This window comes from Clavelina lepadiformis, chromosome 4 (assembly GCF_947623445.1).
Source record: "Clavelina lepadiformis chromosome 4, kaClaLepa1.1, whole genome shotgun sequence".
NCBI classification, from domain to species: Eukaryota; Metazoa; Chordata; class Ascidiacea; order Aplousobranchia; family Clavelinidae; genus Clavelina; species Clavelina lepadiformis.
Genome location: NC_135243.1, coordinates 20,849,807 through 20,864,765, shown reverse-complemented (window position 1 = coordinate 20,864,765; position 14,959 = coordinate 20,849,807). Strand labels below are relative to the sequence as shown.

The window sequence follows — 14,959 nt, the reverse complement described above, 5'->3', positions numbered from 1 at the left end:
GCTACCGAGTAAGTATACGAACATCTTCCACCATTAAACTATGTGCTTTGTTAATGGTAAAATCAGTTTTTCTTTAAGGGTTCGAAAAGAGTTTTAAAAGCAAGACGATATAATAATCGATAAAGAAGTTAATCATGGATAAAATATGGTTTCTATGAAAGGGAGTCCAATCAAGTCCTTGATGACTCGAATCAGATTCTCGTCTAGTCACTGGTTCGAGTTATTACGACTTTCATTTAAGGTTCGGATGATAAACATTGGGACCGTTTACAATTCTGTCTTGTAGTGACAGAAAAATTAAAATGGCAAAACGTGCAAGACAGACGATTATAGCTCTTTCACAACCATCAGGGTTGTGAATTATGCTAATTTAATTTAACTTGAAGTTTGGGTTGTTATTAAACTCTCTTATCGATGTGGTTTGTTTAGAATCTTTAGATAATTATTAGAATACCGCATGGTTTGTTCAACCAAGACCAACAAGTGGTGTGTTCAAGCAACTGATGGTGTCTACTCTATATTACGATGTCATCAAGACATTTTGAAAAGTTTAACTCCGTAATTAGGCCTAAGGCTAAGGTATATTGTTTTATTAAGCTTTTATACTTGGTTAGAAATCAAAACTCACCTGTGTTTCACTGGAAAACATTTATTTATTTTAAAGGACTAGTACGTAGAGTACTTTTCCATGCAAGACAATTTGCTACGTTTCCAGCTAATCTGATGCCAACTGGCTCCCAGAATATAAGCTTACTTTTTTCGACATTTTAATTTAAATTTATTGATTTTTTGCCAATGTTGGCAGCTGTCTTGGGCCACGTGCTTTAATTCTTGGCAAAATTCCCTTTAAGTCCGCTTCCCCCGTGGCAACTTTTCCTAATTAAGATTCCACTGGGTTATGTTTTATCGACAAAATCAGTTCCTCAACTCAGTAGCTAGCAGTTAACGCCGTGCATCTGTCACGAGGTTAGAAAGCTTGACTTCTATTTTTGCTCATTTTTCCTAATAATATCCCTCACGTTGATGTCTTAAGTTGAAAATAAGATTTTTAGTGTAAGACAATGAAGGATTTGAGACGGTTTGAAAAGCCTAAAAGTATTCAATTATGATATCCTCTGGTTTGATCAAGTTATTCAATACGCAGATATTAGTCTGATAGAATTACAATGTTTGAAAAAAATAAGTTGGTTAAGATTTAACTTTTCTATTTTTGTGGTTTGTTCTGTTTAAGGAAATACTATATATGCTTAAAAAGAAGAAAGTTTAAAGCTTTTCTTGGTTTTTAAACATTTGCTATATCAGTGCGTCATTGATTGCGTATTTGTTTTTTATGTTCAACAGGAAAAATTCTATATTTATCCTATTACCTCATCACTAAAATTTTGTAACTTAAAAAAAACTAATATACAAAATGAAGGAAATTTTGATTTATCTCGCTTTGCTGACAACTCACTTCGTGATCATGACCTATTGTGAACGGTGCAGACAAGTGACCACCACAGTTTGCGATGATGACGTCATTAATCCATCGGAACAAGCAAGCGACAAGGGTGAAGTTGGACCGCCAGGACCTTCAAGAAGCCAGGAAATCAATGGATCACGACATGGTTCAGGAGACGTCGGTGAAACAGGCTTTAAGAAAGGCTTTTGCCCTTCGAAATCATTAGGAGATGACATCCTCAGAAGATTGAAAAGTTAGTCGTATAGACTTTACTGGTCTAGATAATACTACTTGCGTTTGCTTTGATGTAATCTCTGTCAAGTTCTTTTATATCTAAAGCAAATGAAGACATGAAAACAATTTACTTCTTTATTCACTCACGCGTCATTTATTCTATTTAAGATTTAGAAGATTATATCCGTTTCGACTCGTGCACTAACTCTCCAATCGATGGAAATCAATTTCTTCGCAATGGTCTCCAAGTCTACTGTGAAGATCGGTGGAGTGTACGTTATCATTCTCATGAATTTCTAAGATTAAATTTAATCAATGAAGCAATTCTGTTCAGTGTGTTGTTACTAATATAATACGACATATCTGTATACAATGTTATGGAAACAAGGTTAAGGAATTTTGATGAAACTGTTTACATGTGTTGAATGCAATTATTACATACCGTTAATTGACAGATATTTCAAAGAAGATTTGATGGCAGCGTTAACTTCCAGCGGACCTGGGATGAATACAAAGTCGGCTTTGGCAAAATTGAAGGCGAATTCTGGCTTGGTAAGTTTTCTTTTAAAATGATCGAACCTTTTACCAAATTAAATTTACCCATCGTTCACCATCGGTCGTTGCTAATTTTCAGGGCTCGAAAAGGCGCATAGGCTTACCCGTGGTGGAAACTGTAATCTCAGAATAGAACTTCAAGATTTTGACGATGTCCACTACTGGGCAGAGTACAGGTAAAATTGCTTGCATACAGATAGTGCAAAAAAATAGATGTATAATATGTATAGGTTTCTGTTATTCAAATTATTTAAAACGTTAATATTGAATATTATGATAACTTAAATCTCGTAAAATAGCCTATACGTAGTCACTACTTGAATTTCGTGATACGTTCTTTATCAAGCGAGCTCCTTAAGCACGTTTGGTGTTTTTGCACAGAAAACTATTCTTAGGAAATATCTTTCAGCGACTATATTCAGCAAGAATAATTTATTTTTTGGAAAACCGTTTTTAATTGATTATTATTATCTGATTCTTTCAACAGCTCATTCTCGGTGGACAGCGAGGCAAATCTATTTAGGCTTAATGTTGCAGAACACACTGGAAATACAACTGACAATTTAAGATTAAGTAAACGTGCACCATTCGTTACGATTGATAAAGTTGACCGCACTCTCCACTGGTAAATTTCATTACATTGTTAATTGTAAACTTTCAGTTTACAGTAGTGTACTAGACATCTTTATATAATTAGCAAATCGCATATTAATAGTTCATTCTAGCAATCTCACGTCGTATTATGCCTGATCTAGCAATTTATAAACGTTCCATGCATTTCCAGGCTTAGCTGTGCCACTCATGACGGGAATAATGGCGGATGGTGGTTCGGCGTTAGGGATAGTTGCGGTGATTCCTGGCTTAACGGAGTTTGGGGTGAAAATGGTCGCGTTTACTGGAAAGGCGTTGATCCGCGTCCTAAAGCCACTACGATGAAATTTAGATGTGACTGAGACTCATGAACATTCCCAACTTGTCCACAATATAACTGGTAGTTGATCATTGTAATTCATTTCTTTAAAATGTCGTTTGAACTTGTTAGGTTTGTGAATGTAATACGTGACTGTATGTAAGTGAATTTCTTTACAACCGAAATACTAAAAAATATATGATACTATAAAATCAGACAAATGTTTAATGTTACTATTTTTTGCCAAGTCCAAAGTAAAGGCTGCATATTGTGTCTCGTCAATAACACTGCGGGTGACATTTTCATTAAAAACGTTAGCCCGAGATCATTCTGAAATCAAAAGTTACCAAAATGCGAGTGCTCGAACGTTAGATCCGTCGCCACCAGCCTGTTTCGTTTTCTCGTGAAAAATATATGATACTATAAAATCAGACAAATGTTTAATGTTACTATTTTTTGCCAAGTCCAAAGTAAAGGCTGCATATTGTGTCAACTAGCGAAAGTAACGTAATTATTTAACTACAGTACCGAGTAAGTATACGAACATCTTCCAACATTTATGTCTTTCATTTAAATAGTAAAATCAGTTTTTCTTTAAGGGTTCGAAAAGAGTTTTAACAGCAAGACGATATAATAATTATCGATAAAGAAGTTATTCATGGATAAAATATGGTTTCTTTGAAAGGGGGTCCAATTAAATCCTTGATGACTCGAATCAGATTCTCGTCTAGTCACTGGTTCGAGTTGTTACGACTTTAATTTAAGGTTCGGATAATAAACAATGGGACCGTTTACAATTCTGTGTTGTAGTTAAAGCTCTTTCACAACCTTTCACACAACTTTCACAACAGACAATTATAGCTCTTTCACAACCATCAGGGCTTGTCTACACATTGGGTGGTATTCTAAACGAGAAATATTTGACCTCGGTCGAGTAATATGTGTGAGGTTTTATGCTAATTTAATTTAACTTCAAGTTTGGGTTGTTCTTAAACTCTCCATCAATGTGGTTTGTTTAGATAATTATTATAAAAACACATGGTTTAAAGGTGATAAAAATTAAGTCTCATGATTTTAAACGTTAAAGAAAACGATAATAATGAATCTATTAAGCAAAGAGTGAAAAAATATGACGTCACCACCAACAAACAGACTGATGTTGTTGAGGTGAATGTGCAATGACATGCCATGTACCTTATGTTACGCACGGGAAGATTTGCAATTTGTCTTGAAAGGTGTTGTATTCATCAGATTTTTATTTTGATATAAGCAAGATATAACCTTGTAAACAACAGATAATTAAATTAATTTTAGATAGAGAAGAATGGTAGCTCGGATGAATGGATCATTGTTGGAGAAACAGAAGAGCAGATGTATTGTCATACATCCCTTGTTGCTCCTTTAATCTGCATGTTGTTCACTTGCAGCATAAATTATAATCTCATTCTTTCTCTCTTTCGTTTCTCGCATTTTTTTCTTTATTTTCTCTTCCTCTTTCTTTCATTTCTATTTTGTTCCTTTCATGTCTTCTTTGTTATCGTTCATTGCTATCAGTTCATCTTTCAAGTGTATCAAGTTTTTTTTATAGCTTTTGTTAAGAATTACATTCACTTTAACTCTTAAAAACAAGCGATAAAATTCCTTTGATTACCTCCATATTAATTAAAATGTTATAAAATCTTCTGTTTCAACGCTAATATTTATAACATTGTTGAGCAATATATTGCTATTTTAGGCTGACAAAGATATCTATACCTATATATCTATATATGCAGTCGTAAGATTAAAGAAATAGTGCATATTACGTCATGTATGTTTTTGGAATAAACTGTTTCTTTTATTCCCATTAAAAACGTAAAATGGATAGTGTAAAAGCCTGTATACAAAAGAGTCTATGGTCTTGAAAAGTGTCTTTACCAGACAGTATCTGCTATAACGTGAATTAAAAAGTATTTGTACGGTAATTTATATATGTATATTACGATGTCATCATGACATTTTGAAAAGTTTGGCTGGTTAATTAGGCTTAAGGCTAAGGTATATTGTTTTTTCAGCTTTTATACCTGGTTAGAAATTAAAACTCACCTGTGTTTCACCGGCAAACATTTATTTATCTTAAAGGACTAGTACCTAGTGTACTGTTCCATGCAAGACAATTTGCTACGTTTTCAGCTAATCTGATGCCAACTGGCTCCCAGAATATAAGCTTACTTTTTTCGACATTTTAATTTAAATTTATTGATTTTGTGCCAATGTTGGCAGCTGTCTTGGGCCACGTGCTTTAATTCTTTCCAACATTCCCTTTAAGTCCGCTTCTCCCGTGGCAATTGTTCCTAATTAAGATTCCACTGGGTCATGTTTTATCGACAAAATCGGTTCCTCAAACTCAGTAGCTAGCAGTTAACGCTGTAAATCAGTCACGAGGTTAGAAAAGTTGACTTCTATTTTGCTAATTTTTTCCTAATAATATCTCTCACACGTTGATGTCTTAAGTTGAAAATAAGATTTTTAGTGTAAGAAAATCAAGGTTTTGAGACGGTTTGAAAAGCCTAAACGTTTTCAATTATGATATGCTCTGGTTTTAATTAAGTTATTCAATACGCAGATATTAGTCTGATAGAATTGCAATGTTTGAATAAAATAAGTTTGTTAAGATTAAACTTTTCCATTTTTGTGGCTTGTTCTGTTTAAGGAAATACTATATATGCTTACAAAGAAGAAAGTAGCTTTTCTTGGTTTTCAAACATTTTTCATATCAGTGCGTATTATTTTTTATGTTCAACAGGAAAAATTCTATATTTATCCAATTACCTTGTCACTAAAATTTTGTAACTTAAAAAACAATCTACAAAATGAAGCAAATTTTGATTTATCTTGCTTTGCTGACAACTTTCTGCGTCACCATGATCTATTGTGAACCGTGCGAAAACGTGATCAGATTTGATCGCGATGATGTCGTCACTACTTCATCAGAACAAGGAGGCGACATTGGTGTATTTGGTTCTCCAGAACCTGCAGGAAGTCAGGTACTCAATTCATCACGACATGGTTCAAGAGACGTTGACGAAACATGCGTTAAGCGTGATTCTTGCTCTTGGATATCATCTGATATCCTCAGAATCTTGAGAGGTTGGTCGTTGGAATTATTAGTGATGTAATTATTACTATTCAGGTTTTGCTTTAATATCTTTGCAACATTTTATTGCAAAAGAAGTAGAAACAAGCCTCTTTAAAGCTTTTCATGTCTACAAAACAAGTTACACTGTTATGGTTTGCATATTTCATATGGAATTACCATGTTAACAATTTCATTCTCTAACGAATTGTTTGAAGATTTAGAAGATGTTTTTCGTCCCGACTCCTGCACTAACTCTCCATTGAATGGAGATCAATTTCTTCGCGATGGTCTAAAAGTTTATTGTGAAGATCGGTGGAGTGTATGTTATTATTGAGATAAATTTATATTCTTTTAACTGATATCAATAAAAGCAACCATGTTGAATTTATTGTTAAAATAATAACGGTAATATATTTCATTTAATAATTGCAGCGTTTAGGCCTATACTCACAGCATGATAATGCTTCATACTTGTCCATTTCTGGCAAAAACGTTTATTAATTTTAATATAACCAGTTTTACTTGGGATTGAACGCAGTTATTACTAACGACATTCGACAGGTATTTCAAAGAAGATTTGATGGCAGCGTCAACTTCCAGCGGACTTGGAATGAATACAAAAATGGATTTGGAAAAACTGAAGGTGAATTCTGGCTTGGTAAGTTTTTTTCAACAATTTCGAACTTTTTACAAAACTTATTTAGCAGTATCTGTCATTACATAAAGTAAGACTCGCGTATTCCCTGGTATACATGGACATGGGTTAAAATGATCACCCATCAAGTTGCGCGCTTCGGAAGCATGCAGATGTTTTGGCTATCTTTTGTATAGTTTTTAGGTGCATACTCAAGTATTGTGTTAACTGTCACAACTTAATGTTAAAAATCTGCACAAAACCGATTTAGCTTCCCCACAATATTCATTCCTAATTTTTAGGCCTCGAAACGGTACATAGGCTGACCCGTCGTGGAAAATGTAACCTTAGAATAGAACTTCAAACTTTTGACGATAAACACTATTGGGTAGAGTACAGGTAAAATTGCTTGCATACGGATTGTGCTGAAAATAATACCGTATATTGTAACATTGTAATCTGTTTAAGTAAAGCTATTGCATTGAGCGTTGTGTTCGCTTAAATCTTGTTCTTCTCGGTAGATTACTTGTTTTTTTTTTCGATTTTTTTTTCACAGCTCATTCTCGGTTGATAGCGAGGCCGATCTTTATAGGATTCACGTGTCAGGGCACACCGGAAATGCAACTGAAGGTTTCCTGTTCAGCAACGGTCAAGTATTTATTACGATAGATAAACACGAAAATCATCACCGAGGGTAAATTTCTTAGAACTTTGAATTGCAATTTAATTTTACCTCAGCTGAATAAGTTTTTATCGTATCGTACATTTCCCAGGAGCAACTGTGCAATCCTTGACGGGAATAATGGCGGATGGTGGTACAGCATTTGGGATAATTGCGGTGATTCCTGGCTAAACGCACTTTGGGGTGAAAATGGTTACGTTTACTGGATGGGTGTTAATCCGCGTCCTAAAGCCACTACGATGAAATTTAGATGTGACTGAGTTTCATGAACATTTCGACTTGTCCACAATATAACTGGTAGTTGATCATTGTAATTCAGTTCTTTAACATATGTGTCTGTTTATGTGTGTCTGTGCTTACTGTCTGTTTATGTTTGTGAATTTCGTTTTAACCGAATCCCTGACAAATATATGATACAATGAAACCGGGCAAATATAATGAGGGTTTTGCACAAAATGCATTCCTTGATGTGTCGATTGCCTTCAGCGTCACTTCTTTTACAGCTACCGTTTTGGTACTCAACAATTATTTAATCTCGAAAATCGGTCTTATCAACAACACTGCTGGTGACAATTTGTTAAAAAAGCTCTACGTCAGACCCTTCTGTAGGCGCGAGTTACGAAATCGTGTGCGACCGAACGTCACGTCGCTTTGTTGCCAGAATCCTTTATTTTAAGGAAAGACAAACAATTGCAGTTAATCCTGATAAATGAGTTACTCAAACAATAGCGGACGGCTCTTTTCACAAGTTTGCAGTCATTTTTTCCTTTTGTTTTATAACGTACAATCGGTGCAGTAATCTAGCTGTGATTCGTCCTTCTGTTCAGTTGGTCTTCAGGTATGTTCACGTAAGTGCTTCAGTTTACGAAGCCAGTGATGGACGTCGGTCGTAGGCTATGCGAGCTCTCGAGTTGTCTAGTTATTCTCTTAGGTTTAATGTGAGAAGGTATTTATTTGAACATTTTTCGCAGGATGAATTTAAGAATTGGGCAGTTTTTAGTGACGGTAACAGCAGCTTTGACAGTTCTTCTTGATAGGATATTACTGTTTTTTTTTTGAACAATAATTATATAACTATTGGTAAGTTACTAGATCAAACTTATTCCGTTTTTGTTACTTCGGTCGCAGATTGCACACCGGTTGTATTCTCTGCTCATCATTAAGTTAATAATAAGCCCAGTAACCATTTAAACCTCGTTGCTGGCACATTTGCTGCTGAATTCATATTCTGTTCAAGATGAACAACATTGAACAGTCTGATCGTCAAATCAGACATTCTGATGTGATGCAATTCTTTCATTATGATGACTTTGAATATGGTGCTCTTAATCCTGCTGCTGCTGACCATAGCGCCAACCATCAAGAAGCCCAACATTCGCACATGGGCTCACATCAAATTGCTGTCCAAATGACTCAAACCAGCGTGCAACGTGCTATGCCCCGATATGAAGATCCAGAGCAAATTGCTGGTCCTTCTTTTGCGTTTGCGACGGAACATAATGACGTCACATATAGTTTTCCTTCCGATAATGTTCAAAACTTAATGGTTCCAACTTATTCTGGTCACAGACCTAGTGACCATGGTAGTAGCACCAGTCAGCACATCAGAAGTCAACCCGTAGCAGATACATTTCAAGAATTGGATTTCTCGGATGATGAAAGCCCTACTTCTGCGCGCGGTGTGTGTAATTTTAGCAATGGAAAAGAGATCTATCATAAAGTTAATTATCCAAAAATATGTTACTATTTTATTTATAACTACTATTATTTTTTGTATTTAACATTTTATTTTTTAATGAAATGTTGAAAAAATAACTGTCAAAGGTTCATTTTAATGAGGGTTTTATCGTTTATTTAACAGCTATGTTTGATGACATTCCTTGCAAGGTATGTGAAGATAAATCATCGGGTATTCATTATGGTGTCGTTTGCTGCGAAGGATGTAAAGTGAGTTAGAAACTTGTTTTGTATAGAATAAAAATATATTTTACAGATATATTCATTACTCCTGCACTAGACCGTGCAGTATATTTTTACTCTCCGGTGTGTCCGAATTACAATGCAAATTGACTGCACGTTATAAATATCTGCTATTTATCAAATATTTACTGACTGAAATTCTTGTTACTATCGCATTTAAAGGCAAATGTGTTGTGAGCAAGGAAACAATGCCTTGGCAGATTAAACGTCTGCTAACAATCTAATCTGCGTCCTGTCGACCTAAAAGTCCACTTTTATAAATCTCCGTTCACGGACGAATCAGGACAAATAACGCTTTGATTGTGTAAAATGACCCATTCTCTTGCTGCGATCTTTTGTTTCGTCAAAAGGGTTCTGTAATTAACGGAGATCACTCTGCCAGGCTCCTTTGTCATTTAATTGCTTTTTGGAAGAATTAGCCCACTTATGATCATCATCATATGTAGAGAAAAATGGTAATACATTTACCGTTAAACGTGATGCTCACTAAAAGATAATGATCTATTGTTCTCCGTTAAAGCGGAATATAATTGCTTCGTTTTAAAACTTGATTTCTTTACTTGGCGAACTATTTAGCGGCTTGTTTTTAGAAAATTTATCTAGTAAAGTAAATGTCGAAATTACAATTTTGGATTGCAATATTGACTGTGATCGTTCATATGTTTTGAAGGCTTTCTTTCGACGATGCCTACCTCCCCCCAAGGATTTCAAATGCATAGGCGACGGAAATTGTGTGGTTGATTACCCGAACAGAAATCGATGTCCGTATTGTCGTTGGAAGAAATGTCTGAAAGTAGGCATGAAAAGAAATGGTATAGTTATGATTATTATGAGTTTTGAAGTATGAATTTGCTCATAAGCATTTAGTCCCTTAATATCAATTGCTCTTGCACACATTTTCCTCTTAAATAAATTTAAAAATAAAATAATGAAATAAAAATTTAATAAATTTTGAATAATGATGTTTACGGCAGTTGATTTTACGGCTAAGATATTAAAGCAAGATTCGCAAGAATTCCGTCTTCTCTCTTTAAGCAGTTTTCGACATTAGGAGTTAGAAGAATGCTGCAATCAACCAACACTTGGCTTAGGTTCACCGTCTATCAATCAGGCTGTTACAATGTCGATCTCTTTAAAGTTTGCTTTTAATTCATTTTAGGTTTTTTTTATCATTTTCGGTTGACCGACGTTTGACTTCTCTTATGCAATGACAATTAATATTGTCAATCTGTAGAACGTTGCTGCGCGATATTTTAAATTTAAATACATGTTTTAGTCTCATCGACAATGCTACTCGACCTTCATATACTTTGTCTGTACGGTCGCACCGTTTAAGAATTAAATCGTGTATTTAGTTTGAAGATTATCACTTTTTTTACAAGATAGCTAATGTTTGTTCATATTGTTCCTTTGTTCCCTTTCCATTTTATAAGTTTACTCCCATGTTGCCTTTACTGTAAGCTACACTTTATTGTTTCTCATACAAGTCAGTAATTGTTTGGAACGTTGAGGTTATCAATAGAGGTGTGTCGTATGTTTTGTGTAATGATATTTATTTCAGGAACGAAGCTTGGAAGAAAATCTAAGAAAGGTTTAAAGGAACTTTCCAAATTAAAAAAAACACACAAAAAAAAACGAGCAAGTAACCAACAACATGAATCCCATTCCTACGAACAGTCGAGTTCGGGTTTGGCCGGCTCAAGCAGGTATTTAAAGAACAAAGTTAATGATGAATATAAGCAATGTGTTAACCTTTTTATATACTTTGTGATTAGAGCTAGCAGTGCAAATGCCCCTCCATTCTACACTCCATCCGATTCATCGGTAACTGATCCTCAGGCGTCGTATATGGAAGCCCCGTCTGGTGGCGTTCTGTTATCATCAGAAGCGGAAAGCATGACGGAATTCCTCGAATCGCCTTTGCCTCAGTTCTTGACATCCGATCCTTGCGACTCTACTACAACTGTGGTTTATCCCCAGCCTGATTTTACTAATCATTTGTCACTAGCCGATTTGGGTGAGATTTTTGTTCATGGATTTCTATACTGTTTTTAAACTGTAGGCTATAAGCATAAGGTTGTGGTGTTTGTGCTAGTGTTTCGTTAGATATGCCCGAAAAAAGGCACGTTGAATGAGATCAAGCGCGAACAAACGATTACGATTACTTATCATGTCAAATTATTTAACAGTTAACAGCCGATGAAATACTAAATGGTGTTTATGAAATAACGTCACGTTTATTCAGCTCGAAGTGCCTTCTCTGAGGAAACCTTACAAAGTTCAGACTGGATGAATTCATTTTTAGAAGCAACAAAGGAAAACAATGAATGAATTTAAACATCGTTCCAAAGAAACCGTCATCCGACGAAATCTGCTTACAAGTGTTGGAAATTTGTCGATGACCAAAATGACCAAGATACTACTTTACTAACTTTTTTGAGGTTAATTTTGACTCTTGATTGCAAATTTGTACTGCTAAAATATCTTGCTTTATTTCTAAATTGCCTTGCTAAATTCATGCATCATGTTTTACTTCCACTGGTTCAGCCGATCACAACTAATCTGCAAAAAGTATGTTGTTTGTACCGTTACTCGTAGTGATGCGATACGTCTTTGTTACATTTCATTGATTGAATAATGTCGAAAACATTTAACCCTATTGAAAGTTGAACGCAAAGCATTTTTTTCCTATGTTAAAACTGTTAACAGTCGATTTTCTTAAAGTATTGTTCTACCAATTATAGATTTTGAATGCTACTTCTTTCACAAACTATCTTGCCGGATATCTACGTAAATTTTGGATAATGTTTTGTTAATTCTAAACGGTTTCCAATACATTATTACTCATTTCCCTCAAGCTTTTGTCAAAACATGTTTAATTTGTATATGAGTCAAGTGAGCATCAGTGTACCTTCAAAAACATTAAGTATTAAGGTAGTGTTATGTCATAAATCATTTCTGTTCAGGTCATCGTATGAATTCTTTTAAAAGGGAACCGATTTTCCATTTACCAGACCTGATAATTTACTCAATGTACTTCAACAAACCAGGAGTTAAATTAGCAGCAATCAAATTTTTATTGCAAATAAAAACACAGAAAATGACTGACTTGTATTGTATTGTATTGTTTTTTATCAAAAAAGCAGATTTTTTAAAGTGTGGAAACTGTCGCCTATGATGTTATACGGAATCTACGGCTTTCGAAAGGCTCTAAATTGTAACACGTTTTAGGTTTATTACCAATAAAAGATTTCTAGAAAGCTAAATATTCACTTTAATGTAATAAAATTTTTGTGTTTAACAGTTCTTGTTTGGAATAGTATCAAAAAAAGTGCACAATTTGATTTCTTTTAGCGGAAAATGCGCGTCAAACAATACTTAAACTGTACTTACTTCATTCGGTCTAGGGTATAGGAATCTCCTTTTGACAAAATTTTGTATCAAAACTTCAAAGGCGATCACTGATGAGTGATCTGAAAGAATTATTTTTTTATATATACTGTCATAACGCAAGTCTTCAAATCTTAGTTAATAATTTATTAATCAACTGAATTACAGACATAAGGTTTCGTTGCGAACTACCCTTTCCACGCATAGACATCGTACATGTAAATAATTGTTTACGTATGATGGCTATGGTTGTTGGTACGCCGTCGACTCCATACGTTCTATTTTCGTGAATGAAACAATACACCTTTATGTCGCACGTAATTTAGTTTCAAGGAGTAAACATGCTTCTTGTTACACTTCAGGAAACTTTCAGACGCTTGTCTGAAGTTGAGCAGCGGTCACTGACGTTAAATTATATTAGGGGGTTTTGTAGGGTATTTTAAATTGGGTATTACTGTGAAAAATAAATGGTAGACGGTAATAGTACCTACTTCCCCGTGAGAAGCAAAAGGCCTGACTTGACTTGACTTGAACCAGTTAGTAATTTGACTCGACTTGACTTGAATTAACTCAACTTCCCAAATGACTTGGCTTGATTCGAGTCTAAAAAAATTACCAATTTACAACCCTGGTTGACATTATACTCGTTATAATATATATTGATCGTTATAATATATATTTATAAAAAACCGGCTTTGAGTCGTTTTTTTGATTGCTTGCCAATTATTCTTACAACAGTTATTTCATTTATATCATAACAGTTCTGACATATTACAGAACGTAAGAACATATTGCTTGTGTAATGACTTAATGAGTAAATAATGTGGTTAAATCATGAAACGAAATCAGCTGAACATCAATCGTCAGAGATTCAATGCAAAACGACATCATAAATATCTGACAGACCTAAATCGCAAGTACAGAACATCAAGCGTCGAGAATTGAGGAAACTAAAGAATGCCGCTCTGTCATCATTGTCTTTTTTTGAACATTTCAAATCCTTGTGGGCAGGTAGGCATCGTATAAAGAAAGCCTTCAGAACATGTGGGTGTTCAACCCAGAGTCAATATTGCAAACACAAAATTTTAACGTCAACATTTACTTCACTGGATGAGTTTACTAAAAGAAAGCCTGAAAATAGTTCGACAAGTCGCAAGTAATACATGGACTGATAGTGTGGCACAGATGATAACTCTGACTACAGGCTTTTAATCAAAGCAACTACATTCCGCTTTAACGGAGAACAATAGATCATTATCTTTTAGTGAGCGTCACGTTTAACGGTAAATGTATTACCATTTTTCTCTACATATGGTGATGATCATAAGTGGGCTAATTCTTCCAAAAAGCAATTAAATGACAAAGCAGCCTGGCAGAGTGATCTCCGTTAATTACAGAACCCTTTTGACGAAACAAAAGATCGCAGCAAGAGAATACGTCATTTTACACAATCAAATCGTTATGTGTCCTGATTCGTCCGTGAACGGAGATTTATAAAAGTGGACTTTTAGGTCGACAGGACGCAGATTAGATTGTTAGCAGACGTTTAATCTACCAAGGCATTGTTTCCTTGCTCACAACAGATTTGCCTTAAAGAAACAATGACATTTAGGCCAATTAATAAAAATAAATGAAAATACACAACCGCGCCAGCGCTATAACGCAAAAGTGCTACACACAAATCAATATGCGCTACGTCTTCTCCGTTAAGTTTATGAACAAAACAAATGTGTAATTTGGTGAGTATTTCCCACAAAAATCCACTCAATGTCAGAAATGCCTCTGTACCGTCCACACAAATTTCACTCCGCTAATATTTAATAAAAATCAAATATTAATATTGTGCAGTTAATTCTTAAAATTTAAAAAATAAAAAATTCTATTTTCAAAACGCGCTACGTCTGATACAATGTCTCTTGCATTTTCAGCACCAGTTGTGCAACGAATGGTGGAAATAATGGAGGATGGTGAGGAATAAAACAATCTTTGAATTACGTTACATACAAGTATCTTAG

General features: G+C 34.8%; 3 protein-coding genes across 4 annotated transcripts; all 3 read left to right on the top strand.

Moving 5' to 3' along the window:
- The first annotated feature begins 1,345 nt into the window (after nucleotides 1–1,345).
- LOC143453341 (angiopoietin-related protein 6-like) lies at nucleotides 1,346–4,814 on the top strand. Of its 2 annotated transcripts, XM_076954634.1 has the most exons (7): nucleotides 1,346–1,694; nucleotides 1,844–1,947; nucleotides 2,131–2,227; nucleotides 2,310–2,406; nucleotides 2,718–2,855; nucleotides 3,015–3,221; nucleotides 4,455–4,814. In XM_076954634.1, exons 1-6 carry the CDS (start codon nucleotides 1,412–1,414, stop codon nucleotides 3,181–3,183), a joined length of 888 nt encoding a protein of 295 aa, XP_076810749.1. In that variant the 5' UTR covers nucleotides 1,346–1,411; the 3' UTR covers nucleotides 3,184–3,221; nucleotides 4,455–4,814. The 2 variants fall into 2 exon arrangements, with proteins under 2 accessions (XP_076810749.1, XP_076810748.1); XM_076954633.1 differs by lacking the exon at nucleotides 4,455–4,814 and having other exon boundaries at nucleotides 3,015–3,538.
- Nucleotides 4,815–5,924: 1,110 nt separating this feature from the next.
- On the top strand, nucleotides 5,925–8,002 carry LOC143452133 (microfibril-associated glycoprotein 4-like). The gene is made up of 6 exons (XM_076952995.1): nucleotides 5,925–6,269; nucleotides 6,474–6,577; nucleotides 6,820–6,916; nucleotides 7,195–7,291; nucleotides 7,449–7,586; nucleotides 7,666–8,002. The coding sequence occupies exons 1-6, from the start codon at nucleotides 5,993–5,995 to the stop codon at nucleotides 7,832–7,834; spliced, it is 882 nt and encodes a 293-aa protein (XP_076809110.1). The 5' UTR covers nucleotides 5,925–5,992; the 3' UTR covers nucleotides 7,835–8,002.
- Nucleotides 8,003–8,546: 544 nt separating this feature from the next.
- Nucleotides 8,547–12,411, top strand: LOC143452052 (uncharacterized). The gene is made up of 6 exons (XM_076952874.1): nucleotides 8,547–9,253; nucleotides 9,436–9,521; nucleotides 10,225–10,366; nucleotides 11,116–11,260; nucleotides 11,330–11,571; nucleotides 11,800–12,411. Exons 1-6 carry the CDS (start codon nucleotides 8,812–8,814, stop codon nucleotides 11,883–11,885), a joined length of 1,143 nt encoding a protein of 380 aa, XP_076808989.1. The 5' UTR covers nucleotides 8,547–8,811; the 3' UTR covers nucleotides 11,886–12,411.
- Nucleotides 12,412–14,959: the final 2,548 nt, after the last annotated feature.